Source organism: Brassica napus, chromosome C4 (assembly GCF_020379485.1).
Source record: "Brassica napus cultivar Da-Ae chromosome C4, Da-Ae, whole genome shotgun sequence".
In the NCBI taxonomy this organism is placed as follows: Eukaryota; Viridiplantae; Streptophyta; class Magnoliopsida; order Brassicales; family Brassicaceae; genus Brassica; species Brassica napus.
The window spans coordinates 43076335-43093231 of record NC_063447.1 but is presented as its reverse complement, the minus strand read 5'-3'; the positions used below and the strand labels follow the sequence as shown (position 1 = coordinate 43093231).

Sequence of the window (16897 nt, the reverse complement as noted above, 5' to 3'; positions counted from 1 at the left end):
AAACAAAGCTACCAAGAGGCTGTTTCGCTTGTTCATCTTCAAAAGACAGAGAACCTCGATGGGTAAATTGATATCAGCTAGAACTCCATGAAGGTCTGACCGTCTGAATAGCTTGATCCTCCCACAATAGCTGCTACCAGTTGGAGAGAATCCGATTCAAAGAGAACATTTCTGAACTAATGGGCGACTGCATGTTCCATCGCTGAGCGTAGTGCCAATCCCTTCACCACAAGAGATGAGATCACCAACGCAACTGAAGGGCGACTGCATGTCCCGTATCTTTATTTATTGTTTTGTTATTAAATGGGAACCATCAAAATCCATTTGTAGTTTGGTTTTGTGTTGATTGAGTTCAATGCAATTATATTTTGTATGGATGTTAAGAATAACCAAAAACTAGGATAGTACCAATGCTTTCTTGTTTTTGTTGATAAATTTATAAATATGTCTGTTTGTTTAATACATTTAGACATTGACTTTTGGTTTTCGGTTTGCTTCCAGATTGTTATTTTTCGTTTTCGGTTGTATATTTTGGTTTTTGATTCAATAGACATAGAAACTGTTTGGTTATTTATGAATTTGGATTTGGTCTGGATTTAGTTATTTTAGTTTTTATTTTGTTAAAATAACAATGTTAGAAACTGATAAAATTTGAAGTTTAATTCGAGCGCGTGGATCTGAACAGAGATATGAAATTTTTGATTTTGATTTTTTATTTAGGTAGCTATATTTTTTAATAGTTGAAAAAATATTTATGCACTTATGGGTATAATAGTTGAAAAAATATTTATGCACTTATGGGTAGTACTACTTGGTTTTGTATTTTTTGATGTTTTGCTGGGCTCAGCAAAGGGGTTAGTAGAATTTGTATGATACTGTTATTATCTTGCTCAGGCGATCCAAATTAATCTTTGATAATAAAAAAAGAAGTTAAACTTTGATCTTTTTCTAGATTTGTTTTTTTTTTTGTTCTTCGTCCTATTAAACTTTGATCTTTCTGGATATTTCTGGACATCTTGCTCAGGCGATCCAAACCAACTCACCATATGCTATAAATGTTATTAGCAATCAAACATGTAGATGTTAATAATATATATCTTGATTATTATGTTTAGAAATAAATAAAAATGAGAAAAGATTCTTATGTTTGCTTAACTGTATGAGATCAAGATTTATAAAAGTAGTGTTAGTCCTGAAGATAGTTTTTGACTCATGCTTAGAAAGATTACCAAAAATTGTGTTAGAAATCAATGACAACATAAATAAGCATTCCAAAACGTAGAAACTGAAGCAAATGTCTTTGATTAGGTGTTGTTTTGGATTGAAAAAAAACTTACTCGATGGTTTCTAGACCACCACCTTGAGACCCGGTGCTGTAGAAGATTTTGGCTGACTTACCAGCAAGTTGTTGAGTCCTCCAGAGGCCACCAACAGGGCCGGGTTTGACCACAAGCTGGTCAAGCATTGAGCTTGGAGCCAAAATTGTTTAATAATTTAAGGGGCCAATATTTTGTATAAAAATGCCTACAGTTCTATTGGTGTTTGGCTTTAGTATGAAGGTTTGAGATCGTGGGTTTAAACTGTCTGCAGAGATATTTGAATTTTTTCAAAAGCTAATAATTAATGGGCCAAAAAAATTTGTATGCTTGAGAGCCTAAAATATTCCTGCCCGTTGCATCTAAGAATGCCTTGAATTCCATAATACCGAACCTTGTTGGGAAGCCAAAGACAAACCCATCCGCTTCAAAAAGGTCGTTGGAGGTGATAAGAGGAGCATCACTCTTTGCTGGTGCACTCTATTTAGAGATCACATCTTCTTGGAGCGTCTCTGGTACTACCTGTCAAGAGAAAAACGCTTTACTCGATGCTTCAGTATGAATGTCTTCGTATTTCTTTGAGAGGATGTAAGTTGAATTTAAGGTAGCTGAAAACATGCATCAGTGAGATTAAAAGGTGTTAAATCACTCAAAAAATTATCACATACCCTAAAGAATGGTGGCATATATATTCACCAGTAATAGAATATTATATAGAAATGTATTCCCTCTTTCATCCAGGCATAAAAACTTGTTTCTAACTTCAACTCCTATTCTGTTTCAAAGATTTGATGGTCAGTTCTTGTGTCTCATTGTAGCCTAGAATTTTCAGAGATGCTTCATAGAAAATTCAGTAAAGAGAGCACTGACTGACCTGCCAGAGTTTGGCATCGACACCATCGACCGAAGCAGCACCGTTCCTAATCCCATGTGCTAGTTTCACCACACGTCTGTACATTGAGTAGTACCTGGTACAATCCACCACATTTGTCAACAATCAATTAATGGATTTCCAGTTGAAATCCAAATCCGTTACAAGAGGCCAATATCATTTATGGTGTACATACCCAAGTATTCTAAAACACAGCTTAAATAAAAATCCACAAATAAAAACTATTTAACATATCGTTCGAGAAACGTATTAAACCACAAACAAATTTTCAATTTGCAGTGAAAAATCATACTATAGGGCATTTCATGTTCAGATCACAGAAACTAAACCGAGTCAATCAGAGTTGACCGGTTGATTATTTGATGATCAAACATGTATTTACATGTAGAACATTTCGAAAAAATGATTTGTTTGTTTTAATTACATACATGATATAAATTGTTCGCCATGGAAATAAGTATCCTTCTCCTTCAACCTTCTCGAGAATCTCTGAAAAGTTTTGATTTTTCTTGGCATTGTTTCCAGCCAAGATTTTACCATGTAGCGTGAGCTTTTGGCAGAACAGACTGCTATCCACACAACCCAGTCTGATCCAAGAATTGAGATATCATCTTCTTCCCTTTCGATACACAACCTAGAAATCAAAATTAGGGCTTCCTGATTTTAAAATTCAATTACAAATAATAAAAGAAGGAATCGAATGACTACGGACTTGAATGTTTTAAGCCATTCAAGTCCATGATTTTACCATGAAGCGTGAGCTTTTGACGGTACAGACTGATCCAAGAATTGAGATATCATCTTTTTTCCTTTCGATACATAACCTAGAAATCGAAATTAAGGTTTCCTGATTTTAAAATTCAATTATTACAAATAATAAAAGAAGGAATTGAATGACTACGGACTTAAATGTTTTAAACGGGTAAAAAAAAAACGCACTATAGGACAATAATATGTCATCACCATTCAACTATGTTTTGGCTACCAATTTTTATAAATAAAATAATCATACATTAAAAAAAAATAGTGCGTGATAGCTTTTGGCTTGGACCTCATGTAGAATTGTGAAGAGAGCCCATATGATGTGGTTGGATACATCATTGTAAATAAAATTGTTTTATCTTGTTTAACTATTAAAAATGTAGAAGAAAATAAATACAACCACTAATATTTTACAGCTTTGAATTCTCTTTTACATGTCAATCATTTAATTAATAAAACTAATTATGACAAATAAAATATGTAAAATAATAAATATTGAATGTGTTGTATATGCGTAAGTTTTAAATTTTCCGTTCTTTATCTAAATAATATATATTATGTTTAACAGATAAATTATTATTTAAAACAATTTGAATCATAATTTATTTCAGTTTATAAAAACAAATATCTATAATTTGTATTTTGTACCATTTATAGTTTTTGCTATAATTCAAATATTTAATGTTTCATACTGTATGTTATTCTGGTTACCATTCAAATTTAATTATGTACTGTTTTTTCTAGTTTAACTGCACGTATATCGCAATATGCGTTTTTTACAAAACCCTACTTGAACCGTACCACAATTATATTTTTTGCTTGATCCACACTGTAACCCACTATTACCATTATGAGCCTATATGAGTTAATGTCACTTAAGAATATTATTAAGTTGATACAAAAATACATTATTTTAAGATTGAATAAGAAGTGTGTTTTGAAATTTTATATTACCATAACATGTTCAATACGTTCAAATTTAAAATATGCCACGGTAAAATTACAAATATGACTCTAAATTAATATATTAGATAATTTAATTAGTATGATTATCTATAACATAAAACCATATTCGGTTCGGTTCTACGGTTGCCATTTTGTGCACTTCATACCTGACATGGACTCATAATCAAACCAGTAAACACGGTGATTCATATATAATATAGTTCGAATTAAAAAAACATTATTAATTAAAAATCTGATAAATTTAATACAAATTCAAACCGTTGTCATTACCTTGTGATCCAATATCAGTTGACCAAAAAAAAATTATAAAAAATTGATGATATTTCTAAAAAATATTGATTAAACATCTCATATATTTTTTAATAATAATACATAAAATTAAATAAACTATTTTATTTACGATTCTTTAGAAAACACATTGATTAAATTTCTACTATGCCATTGAAAAATGAAGAAAATGGTAATAGAAAAAACTAAAATTTATTGATATGATTCATTAAGTTTATTTTTGTTATTGATAATTTATTACAAATTTATATTTTTTTTATTTTAGGTTTTGAAGTTAATTTTACAATAATTATTTACTATCTCAATTTTTAGCTAAAGTCTATTTGGTATTAAAATTAGTTAAATATTTTATCTTTATGGCTAGTAAAAAACAAAATTGTAGATACTTAATTATATTTTGTAAATAAAACATGAATGTTGTATAGTATCTTATTTCCAATAGTTAATAATATTATATTTATGTATAACTATATATTAGCATTTATTAATCTATTGATTATGCTCGATCGGTGACCCTGAAAAATAATTTAGTTCAGTATCTCTATCAGGTTTAAAAACATTGCTATAAGAAGGGTTTTCTCACAGTCGCACGGTTCTTTGGTGCATGAATGAGTAGTCAATCTTGGATATTAGGTTAAATTGTACTCAATGAAAACTGAAAAGAATTCTTATTTGGTATGAGAAAAGAGTATGAAAAGTATTTCCATTTGTAATTACTTTTATAAGTTGAATGAAAGCCTTAGTTAAAAAAGAAAACTCTATAAGTATGTATACGGGCTCTTACAAGTTATGATTTGGTTGTTTAGTGAAAGTAGTTGGCTAACTTCCGACTGACGTCGTAAGAAGTGAGAATGTGGTTAGATTTGATTGGTTTAGCTCTTTTTTATTTACAACTTACCGTAATGAAACCCAGATTCATGAAAACAAAAACACAAACTATATTGGCAAAGACTCTTTCGATAGCTCAAAAATCAAAAAATATTAGGGTTTTCTTGTGGTTTTTTTTTTGCAAATTAATCCGCGAACTCAAAAACCCACGGGTCAACCCTTCAAGTGCCAGTCAACCCACAATATAACCCTCGGCCGTATTTATGTGTATTTGATTGTGTATAATTTTAACATTTTTTCAATACTAGATCGTTTTGGCGCTAATTTTTTAATGAAAAAAATTGTTGAAATCGTGGTTTGAAATTTGAACCTTAAATACCATGTGCATGCTATATAACCATCTCGGCCAACAAATATATTTGTTTACTTAACAAACACAATTATATAGATTTCTAAAACGAAATGACCTTGTTTTTCTCGGACATGAGAGCTTGCGTAAATGCACAATGAAGGTGGGGTTCAACAAATTTTTTTCATTAAAAAATTAGCGCCAAAACGACCTAGTATTGAAAAAATGTTAAAATTATACACAGTCAAATACACATAAATATGGCCGAGGGTTATATTGCGATTTGACTGGCACTTGGAAGGTTGACCCGTGAGTTTTTGAGTTCGCGGATTAATTTGCAAAAAAAACGACATTGAGGGTTTTTTTTGCAGAAAACCCAAAATATTAATATCTGTTTTTTGTTAATTTTTATTTTTAAATTACTTAGCCATTTAATTTGTGACACTAGTTTATAAATTATTTAGCCATTTAATCTGTCACAAATTATTTAGCAAGTTTCGTTTCTGTTTATTTCGTTAATTAGAGTTTGTCCAGAGACAAAGAAACAGAAACAAAACTTGTATCAGAGTTTAATGAAAGATATAAACAAGGAGTCAAGGACTGACACACAGAAGAATATGTAGAACATAGGTCATTCAGATATAATTTTTTTGTTCGAGGTCATTCAGATAAAAAGATAAAAGATAAGTGAAAAAATAACCTGAGAAACTAGTCAACATAGCTTCCCTGTGCGGATGGGTATCAAATGAGAATCAAAGATTTCCATAATTTCTAAATAAATAAGAAAATGTGATATTTTAATAGAAAGACTTGAAAAATGGGCATATTCTTTTCTTTTTGGGCTGCCTGTCTCTGTCGAGATTATCTCTCTTATGATCTTACCTGTCTTTACTTAGCTGGAATCTTCTCTTTTTTTTTTTTTTTTGAAATATAGCTGGTTTCTCATGATGCTCTCATTGCAACTAGTTTCTTCCAAGTTATCGATCCATTTCCCTTAATTCCTTTTCAGAAAAAAAAGAATCAGTTCATTTTCCATAAACATCTCCAAATCCTAATTACTAAAGAATAATATATGTATATATTCTTCAAAACCCTGTTTTCATAATTTCAATTCAAATCTTTACCAACCTTGAGTCTTCTTCTCTAGTTGTATTTTGTCTGAAGTGTTCTCTAATTACACCATTTCAAGCATTCCCCTCTCTGTTCCTAGCTGCCAAAAAATAATCTTATCTTTGGGTCAAAGTTTCCGGTTTTCGAAATCATAAAAATCCCAATTCCCAAAAAAAAAAAAAAAAAAAAAAATTTGAAGCCTTAAAACCCAATCGGCTTGTAATTGTAAAAAGCTGAGATTTAAGGACAAAAAAATGTCAGTAGCTTGTGGACTGGAATGCGTCTTCTGCGTGGGTTTCAGCCGGTGGGCATGGAAACGCTGCACACACGTGGGCTCCGACGACAGCGCCACGTGGGCAGCAGCAACACCCGAAGAGTTCGAGCCGATCCCACGAATCTGCCGCGTGATCCTCGCCGTCTACGAGCCCGATCTCCGAAACCCCAAAGTGTCTCCGTCGATCGGAAAGTTCGACCTGAACCCGGATTGGGTCATCAAAAGAGTGACCTACGAGAAGACCCAAGGACGATCTCCGCCGTACATCGTCTACGTCGACCACGACCACCGTGAGATCGTACTCGCGATCCGCGGTTTGAACTTGGCGAAGGAGAGCGATTACAAGATCCTTCTCAATAACAAACTGGGTCAGAAGATGCTCGGCGGTGGGTACGTTCACCACGGGCTCTTGGAATCGGCGGTTTGGGTTTTGAATCAAGAATCGGAGACGCTTCGTGGACTCTGGGAGGAGAATGGGAGAGAGTATGATTTGGTCTTCGCTGGTCATTCTCTTGGGTCTGGTGTTGCGGCGTTGATGGCGGTTCTCGTGGTTAATACTCCGGCCATGATCGGTGGTGTGCCCAGGAGCAAGATCAGGTGTTTCGCGCTTGCTCCGGCCAGGTGTATGTCGCTTAACCTCGCCGTTAAGTATGCTGACGTCATCTTCTCCGTTATTTTGCAGGTTTGAAAAAAAAACCTTTGTTTTTCGATTTTTTTTTTGTTTTTAATTTTTACCACTTAGTGCCAATATGGTTATTTAAAAAGATTCAAGAATATTGTTAAAGAGATTTTAGTTCTAAATATAGCTAATACATTGGAGTTACAATGTTATATGAATTGAGAATCTGTTTAACAGAAAAAATGTTGAAATGATGTCTGAATACTCTTTCAGAATAGTTTTGCAACATTTGAGAAGATAAAAAATTGACAATTTTTAGGTTGTAAAATAAGGATTTAAATTTAAAGGCTTATTAAGTTATTATTATGATTTCGTTTTTTTAGATGTGAGAATTTTGTTCTTAAGATTTTTATAGTGTAGATTTTAGACTAATTTCTTAATTTTATGGTTATTCAAAATTGATAGAAATTCTGAATAATTGTGATAAAAAAAATTACACTATTTTATTAACTCTTTTGTTTGGATTGTGATGGTTAGTCCATTTTTGACCAAAGCATTGTCATAATCAGCCTTCCTAAGTTTAGAATATGCTTTGTCTTATAACATTGAATCGAAGCTTTAGTCAGAATATTCTGCTAAGTTTGTACTCATTGCAACGTTAGATAATAAAATTGACAGTTTTTTTTTTTAGTTTGTAAAATAAGTATTTAGATTTAAAGGAGTATTATGATTTATGTTTCAAGGATTATGGTTTAGTTTTTTCCTTTTGAAGTGAGAATTCTGTTCTTAAGATTTTTTTAGTGTAGATTTTAGACTCATTTTTTAAATTTATACGGTTATTAAAAAATTGATAGGAAATAGGTTGAAATGATGTCTTAACATTTTTAGGATAACTATTCAATTTAGATGAGATAACAGAGATTGTAAAACATTGGTTTAGTTTATTTAATTCTGAATAATTTTATAATTCTTATATAAAAATTCACACTATGTTTAATAATTCTTTCGTTTGGATTGTGGATGGTTATGTCCATTTTTGACCAAAGCATTGTCGTGATCAGCCTCCCTAAGTTAAGAATATGCTTTGTGCCTTATAACATTGAATCGAAACTTTAGTCAGAATATACTGCTAAGTTTGTACTCATTGAGGAGCTTGTTTGGTTGTTAAGAAAAGCATGTTAAACGTGAAGTAAAATACTGCTGCTAAGTATATGAATATCAACTCAAGAAACTTTTATTTTGTCTCGTAGGATGATTTTTTACCAAGAACGGCGACGCCATTAGAGGATATTTTCAAGTCCATCTTCTGGTTAGTGTTTCTGCATAGTCATTCTTTTGTTCCAAAATGCTTCTATACTTTAATAGGAACTTATTTGTATTATGTTGTGTTGGACAAGCTTGCCTTGCTTGTTGTTTCTAGTTTGTTTGAGAGATACGTTTATACCAGAGGGTCGGAAACTAAGGGACCCTCGCAGACTTTATGCTCCTGGTCGAATATATCATATCGTGGAGCGAAAGTTTTGCAGGTAATAATAATATCAAAACTTAATACCTAATTTTCTTTGTGATTCTTTCTCTGATTTTTTTTTTAATATATTTAGATGTGGAAGGTTTCCTCCTGAAGTGAGAACCGCCATTCCTGTTGATGGGAGATTTGAACATATAGTACTGTCATCAAATGCAACATCCGATCATGCGATTCTATGGATAGAAAGAGAATCTGAAAAGGCCCTTCAGGTTAGTTTCAAGAAAATGCCTAGTTTAAAGGGATTATTAGTTAGGTAATTAATGAAATAAACAATGGTGAGTGTTTGTGTGACGTGTGGCTGCAGGAAATGAGAGAGAAGAGTGCAGAGACAGTGGTGACAAAGGCACCAAAAGAGAAGAGAATGGAGAGGTTAAACACTTTAGAGAAAGAGCACAAAGATGCGTTAGAGAGAGCTGTGAGTCTCAACATCCCACATGCAGTGTCTGCCGCAGAAGAAGAAGAAGAAGAAGAAGAAGAAGAATGCAACAATGCCGAAGCATCGGAACCAAAGTCGAAGAAGAAGAATTGGGACGAGGTGGTGGAGAAGCTTTTTCATAGAAGCAATTCTGGTGAGCTCGTTCTTAACGAGAACGTTGATGGTACTGATAGGTAGTCACATAAAAGGTTAATTGTAAGAATGAATCGTGTTTATTTCTTTACGCAGTTTTGTATATCTGTGCGGCTATTGTTTTGTTTTTAATATATGCGAAAACGGGTTTGTGTTTATGAGTATCTAATCCAAATCAGTTTCTAATATCTTTTCATCTCAGTGTAAACCTTAAAATAACAAGCAAATTTCAATTGTAAATTTACTATTCTTATAGGTTTTGCATCACGAGTTTAGAATTATGAAGCACCTTTCTATCTTTTTGAAACAAACATTCCTCATTTACTGAACACTAGTACCAACCTCCAAACAAAACTAAAATCACACAAAACGAAGAGCACAACACATCATATCTCAACCACTGAGACTAAGTAGTAACAAACAAACACACAAGCCTAAGTAGTAACGAACCAACACTGATTCTTTTTTGAGGCTTTTTTAAGAAGTGTTCATGGCATCTGCGTGATAGCTCTCAAGATCCTTGTCAAGGTCAGCAGCCGATTTCTCCACTGGCTTCTTCCCATTCCCTCTTCCACCACCACGACCACGTCCACCACGCCCTCTACCACCACGAAACCCACCCCTTCCCCCTCCTTGCCGGTTTTGACTGCCCAAAATAGAAGATCCAACGGTTAATATTCCTCTTTTAAGAATAAAAGGAGGCCTTTACGTCTCAAGCTAGAACAATATTTTAATTTTGTTGCTTTCTATCCTATCATTAAACAGTACTAAGAGGAACGTGTTATACTTACATTGGAAGGCGATTGACAGTAGGAGCTGGACCTCTTCCTCCTCTCCCTCTCCCTCTCAATCTACCAATACCTCTCCCTCCTCCTTGCCTGCCAGCATCAGAGAAGATTGTGTTAATCATTTATCTCTAGTGCAATGCGTAAACAGAGAAAGACAGAAAGTTATACTGGATAACGACGGTCCTCTTCAGCCTTCCATTGAGTCCAGAGACATTCACATTCACACGACCAGATAAAGGAGGAGCCTCATAGTTGTTTCCACCCAAAATCTCAAGTCTCATTGGCCTTCCATCCAACAACACATTGTTGTATTTCTTCAGAGCTTGAATTGCATCACTTCTTCGTGGATACACCACTTCAGCTGTGCCCTATAGCACATAGGACAATACCAAAGAGAGGTCACAGTCAGAAAAAGCAGAAGCTTTTCAATATTCAAGAAGATAGATCGGTGAGAACTTACACTTGGCCGCCCATTTTTGTCAAAATGAATCGCATAACGTTTTAGCTCCCCAATCTCAGAGAAGAGTTCCTAAGATCCCACAATGATATAATTACTGTTCGTTATGAAAGCATAAAATATATATAAGTCAAGATTATAATTTATACCCTTATATCATCGTTTGTCACACCGTTGTCTAGGTTGGTAATATGGAGCCTGGTTTCAACATCAACCCCTGACACTCCAGCAGCTCTTAGGCCATCTTCAAACAAGCCATTCTGCCATGGCACGCTTCTGGTCCTACGAACAGGCTATTGAAAAGACCAGATAACATCAGTACAACGTTTCTGTTGATCTTCTGCAATGTCAATGAAATATAATTTCGAAAATATAAAAGAGACCACCCATTTGTCTGAAAGAACGAAAACCAGTCAAAGCAAAAAGCTCCACCAAGTAGTCAAGAACCATCCAATGAGAAATCAAATGAAAATGGGGGAGCAATGAATTTCCGCCCACTGCATATTGCCAACTACTCCGGTTCCAAGAGAAAGACTTTGTACCAAAGAAAAAACCAGGACATTCATAGTAAGCCGAGATGCTGCAAGATATTCATCAATAACTTCATGCATGATAGACTGTGTAGGGCTAAGTCACTACAGGCCCCAATTACTGCCAGAACAGTTAACTGAAGTTCCCCCAAACACCACACATCTTTTGTGGTAGTGGATAAACAAAGATTTGACTGAAGCTCCTCAGCTCAAAAGAAACTAAGAACTTGTGCACCTATCTATACATGTCCGCCAAAATCCTCACAAATAGTCACGGTTTAACCACAAGTCGCAAGGGTAAGAGGCATTTCTAGATGAACTACGAAGAGGCATGTATCAGTTCCTATACTAGTCTGAATGCTAAAGCTTTTATGCATGAATGAGGAAACCTGCTCCCATAGTTTAGTTTTAGCATGATTCAGTCAGTATATGCTTGACACCACAAAGACTCCGAAATTCACATAGGAGATCCCAGATGATGAGCTTGCCTTGTTAATGGTGAAAGATGAGGTCCGAGAATTCACAGCAAGAGGGCCTCTACGAGCAGGTCCGTTTCCTCTTCCACCACCAAGAAACCCATTAGGTCCATGACCATGACCATGACCACGACCACCACCACGGCCACGGCGGGAACTTCCTCTTCCTCCTCCTCCTCCTCCAGACCTAGCAGCCTTGGCCCTCTTGATAGATTCATCAAGAGTCATATCTAAAGCTCCAGACATCTTCAGCGCAATAACAATCCAACCCTTCTTTATGTCAAAACACAGAATCTGAAACAGATACATAATTATAGTATAATCAATACACAAATCTAATGACCTAAATCAAAATTACGAATCAAAGATCCCATGAGGTATCACAGATCAGGTAAGCAAGTGAGAACAAACAATAACGGCGGCATCAATACGAGGAAACCGATCGTTCTCGAAGCACCTAGATCGACAGATCTATGCATCTTATACAAGAACTGGGAATCGAAAAAGGGTGAAGAGTTACCAGGAAGGAGATCGAGGAGAGAGAGAAGATGTGATAATTGGGATTTAGGGTTTTGAGAGGAGAGAGTTTTGGGTAAACCTTCTTCTCATGCTTAGTAACGAAGGATTAAGTGGGGGCAGGAGAAAGGGATTGGTCACTGCAGTGCGGTTTAAGTACGGTTTGTGTTAGAAGTGCGACTAGTTTAAAAAAACGGTTTAAAACAAAATATGAATGGTGACATATATAATTAATAGTGTAACTGCAGAATACATAATATATTTATATTTTATAGACTAAAAAAATATTAAAACTAATATTATTTTATATATATATATATATATATATATTAGTTTAAGAATATTATATATATGAAATTTAATATGTTATTACTCACTAATTATCTTGAAAATTAAAAATTGTAGAAACAATATATTTATGATAATGATTTGATGTGCTTTTAATATATGTGAAAACAATAATATTTTTATATGTTACAAACTAAAAAATATGTGATACTAATATAATTTTTAAAAATTATTTTATATATCTCAAATATGAAAGTTAATATACTATTACTAAAATTTATAGCCAATTATTTTATTTTAGAAAATTATATTTGCGCTAGTTTTCTTTAGACAAAATTAAATTAAGATATCTGAATTTTGTTTTTCTTGTCATCACCATAAATAGATTCATGAAAACTCTGCAAACCCAGCTTTAAGATATCAATGATATTAAATTAAGAATCTGAAATTTTTTATTTAATTTATGAAAATCTTTAAATTATCTAAAAAACTTTACAAAATCATATTTAATCATGCTTTATTATTAATGTTATATTTATTATTATTAATTATCATTTAAATTTATGCTACTTAATTTTGTTAATTAGATCATTTACATTTCAATTTCTGTATATTATATGGACAAAATATTAGTGATTAAATATGGGTTTAATGTATTTTTGATAACTAACGTTTATTTTAAATAATTCTGTTTGAAACAGTAGCTAAATCACACCTCATCTCTTTCTTTTCAAGTTCAACTGCGGTTTAGACCAAAAGTTGTCCTGCTACAGTTTTTTCTTTTTAATTTATAATATTTTATTTATAAAAGCACTAGCAATAAAATCACGTGACACTCTGCTTCACCCGCCATGCGTTACTCTTCTCCCGCACTTCTCATTCACAGTCTTAGTATTTGGGAGGCGAGGATACTTTCGTAATTAGTTGAAGTAATTTGACTAGATAAATGGGCCAGTGGCGAGGATACTTTCGTGATTAGCTTCAAAATCTGTGATTTCGGATTAGGTAACGAATGGACCAAGTGGGTTGGCAAAATTCTACATACTCATATGGCTGGGCAATTAGAGTCTTAATCGGGTTTTAGTTTGGTTCCTCGGGTTTCAGACTTTTGGGTTCATGAATTTCAACCTTGAATATTATACAAATTTAGATTGGAGTCGGTTTGGTTTACTCGAATTTGGTTTGGATTTAATTATAAGTCCAAGATCCGGTTGAACATAAATAGTTTCTATTTTGGATATTAATCGAATTAACGGTTCCAAAAGTATTAATTTGTACTTGATTAAACTCAATAGATTTCCAATCTTTTCAAAAACTATGTACGTAGCTTCCTCAAATTATTTTGTTGTCCTTCAAATAATTTTGGGAGACTCATCTATCGAGACTCGTCTTTGAACTATAAGTGGCAACATCAGACATATCATGATTAATGAAAAATCAAAGCTTTGTAAGCAACCAAAAATTATATAAAATGAAACATACACAAATTAAAATTAACAACAAATAGTATATAAACGTAAAAACACTATTTAAACTTTAAAAACAATAACATTGTTTAAACTTTAGAAGCAAACTTATTCATAGTTGAACTTGAAATATAATTGTCAAAACATATAAACATTAACAATGACGAAATACCAAAAATATACATTGGACTAAGTATTTGAGTTAATTATTCATATAATAGATAATTATTTTAAGTACTCAATAATATAGTAATGTATTTAATTGACTTAATCATAATAAATCAGATCCAAACCATCTAACCAAAAACTTGGCACAAATCCAACAAATTGTTACTTACTCTAAATTAGTAGTATTATTTATATTAGTTATACAAGTAGTATTAGTTATGCTAATATACAAGTTGTACTACAAGTAGTAAGAGACGTAAAGTCGTAAACTGTTGAATACAAATTTTCGAGTACAACTTGATTTAACAGTTACTCCCTCAGCCCATTAAGTGACATGTATTTCACATTTAATGGGTGGAGACTACCGAAGAGATGATTATGCTCGCTTTGATCCCAATTGTTGATCCAAAAGTTTTATTCGATCTAGCGATTCAGATTTGACACTGTCGAATCGTCACTTCCAGCGACAATCTTTCCTTGTTGTAGTGTATTGAGGCGATTAACCGTATGGTTGCGCTTTATGAGTGGATGATACGTGATATTCATCAAAATAATGAGCTCGTCGAGGTGAAAAGACGACGTGAAGAGGGTGGTGACTAAACTCAACACCGAAGATGACATGAGCAATAAGCTTGAGGTAGCGAAGGAATAACTACTGGCCCTTTGCACCAAAAATAGGTTAGCGGTTGCTCAAGCTGAAAATGGTCATCTGAGATTCCCGCGTTGAAGGTTATTTAAGTATATTTAATTACCAACTTAACTACAGTGAATTGTAATAATTAAGGAAAATAGGTGTGGCTGGTACAACTAAGGTTTTCTAAATGTTATGATATGTAAAATGTGCCAGTTATACTATTTGTACTTTTTGTATGAATAGTTTCAGTTATCCTAGCTGTAGCAGCTAAATTAGTTGTATATCGTACATGAGTTACACCAATTATACCGCTTGTTAATATGTTTAGTTGTATTCGTTGTATTCGTTGTACTATCCTCGTTAAACCATTTCTATTGCAATTTCATGATTCAACCTATACTAACATCCTACTGAAATTCGAAAACAAACTCATTAGGTCGACACAGCTTTGTGTAATTAAAATAGTTTAGCCTAATCAAACAATTATCATATTTGATAGTGTATTTAGTATGAATAGTACAACTTGTATAAATAAGAGAATAATAACACGTAGTTGTATCATTTTAAGATGTACCAAAGTGAATATAATTGTATTTTGGCTGTGAAATTGAAAAACTTAATTGTACCATACACAAAATATAATTGCATCAAAGATGTACTACTTATTTATGTGTATATACTATGTTTAACATCTTTTGAAATAATAAATCTTGTGAAAATATCTTTGTATGGTTTTCAAAAATAATGTGGCTAAGTTATTAGTAAAAAAATAAAAAATATAAAGTAAATAATGTAAATTAAAAAATGTGGTGTAATGATTGCAAAAAATAAATAAAAACTTCAAATAAAATAGATAAATCTTTGGTCCTGATTTTGATATTTGTTTGCTTTTTCATATAGATGAAGATACTGAAACTTTGTCAATTTCCAAAATTACAAAATTACATGAAGCTGTGCCCATCTTATTAGTTGCACTAAGATGAACATAATTGTTATTTGGCACTTGAAACCAGTTATACCATAAACTAAATTAAAATTTTTACTTGTATATTTCACTTTATATATATATATATATATAAACTATATTTAACATATTCTAATATCATAATTTTTCTTAAAAATACATATAATATTTTTTCCATATTAATAATTTGGCTGAACTAGTAATTTAAAAAAAAAAATATAAAGTAGAAAGTGTAAACCTAATAACTGATATAATAATTTCCCAAAATATTACTCAACTAAGATAGATGTTGAATTTACCAAAATAGACAAATACTCAACTAAGATAGATGTTGAATTTACTTAATAGACCAATATAAGTTTTAATTTTATATTTTATATATAAGACCAGATTTACAAATGTTGTTTTATAAATTTTTATCATTTCAAAATTGTATTAATTGTACCAAGTATACCAAATGTACACATAGACCAATATAAATTTGTAATCGTCTATTTTATACATAATTTTAATCAACTATACCAAGTTGTATTAAGAAATAAATAAAATTTAATAATCTATCATAAATACTTAATATGTATAAGTTGTTTTATTTGTTCCAATAAAACCAACCGTTCATATCTTTATATGATTCATTGTGCGTCAACCTCTCAAATTCATGACTTATCAATAAAACACTTTGTCGGATATATAAAACAAGTTTGATATGTACATATATTATTGGATTAAAATCAAGAAAAAAATTCAATGAATTAATTAAACTAATTTTATTTTAAATCAAACTCCTCCATTTTTAATTAAAAATTAAATAATATCTTATAAAACAATCTAATATATAAAATAATATAAGATCCAATGAAATAAATTACCTTAAATTAAAATTTTAATTTCGTTATAGAAATTACATTTTAAGTTTGTTAGAAAATGAAAAACAAAGAAAAAGAAGAAGAAGAGAAAATAAATTGGAGTAGAAAAAAAAATAGCACTTGAAATGAGTAAGAATGAGACAAGAAACTAGAATTTCGGTTTTATTTTTTACTAGATCCTTTCTCCGCGCTACGCGCGGATAATATATTTAAATTTCTTACATTTATCATTTTTATTTGTATG

General features: G+C 32.2%; 2 protein-coding genes and 1 long non-coding RNA gene across 3 annotated transcripts; 1 reads left to right on the top strand and 2 right to left on the bottom strand.

Annotated features, from left to right (window-relative positions):
- Positions 1 to 2458: 2458 nt before the first annotated feature.
- LOC111212156 lies at positions 2459 to 6725 on the bottom strand. Its single transcript, XR_007322502.1, has 3 exons — positions 6530 to 6725; positions 2957 to 6402; positions 2459 to 2842 (listed from the first exon to the last, which is right to left on the bottom strand). It is a non-coding gene; the product is annotated as an uncharacterized LOC111212156 (long non-coding RNA).
- Positions 6308 to 9688, top strand: LOC106436452. The gene is made up of 5 exons (XM_013877419.3): positions 6308 to 7467; positions 8655 to 8713; positions 8802 to 8930; positions 9006 to 9141; positions 9237 to 9688. The coding sequence occupies exons 1-5, from the start codon at positions 6766 to 6768 to the stop codon at positions 9543 to 9545; spliced, it is 1335 nt and encodes a 444-aa protein (XP_013732873.2). The 5' UTR covers positions 6308 to 6765; the 3' UTR covers positions 9546 to 9688.
- Positions 9689 to 9798: 110 nt separating this feature from the next.
- On the bottom strand, positions 9799 to 12464 carry LOC106436453 (THO complex subunit 4D). The gene is made up of 7 exons (XM_013877420.3): positions 12272 to 12464; positions 11764 to 12045; positions 10895 to 11038; positions 10749 to 10817; positions 10457 to 10656; positions 10292 to 10378; positions 9799 to 10146 (listed from the first exon to the last, which is right to left on the bottom strand). Exons 2-7 carry the CDS (start codon positions 11995 to 11997, stop codon positions 9978 to 9980), a joined length of 903 nt encoding a protein of 300 aa, XP_013732874.1. The 5' UTR covers positions 11998 to 12045; positions 12272 to 12464; the 3' UTR covers positions 9799 to 9977.
- Between the last annotated feature and the right edge of the window lie 4433 nt (positions 12465 to 16897).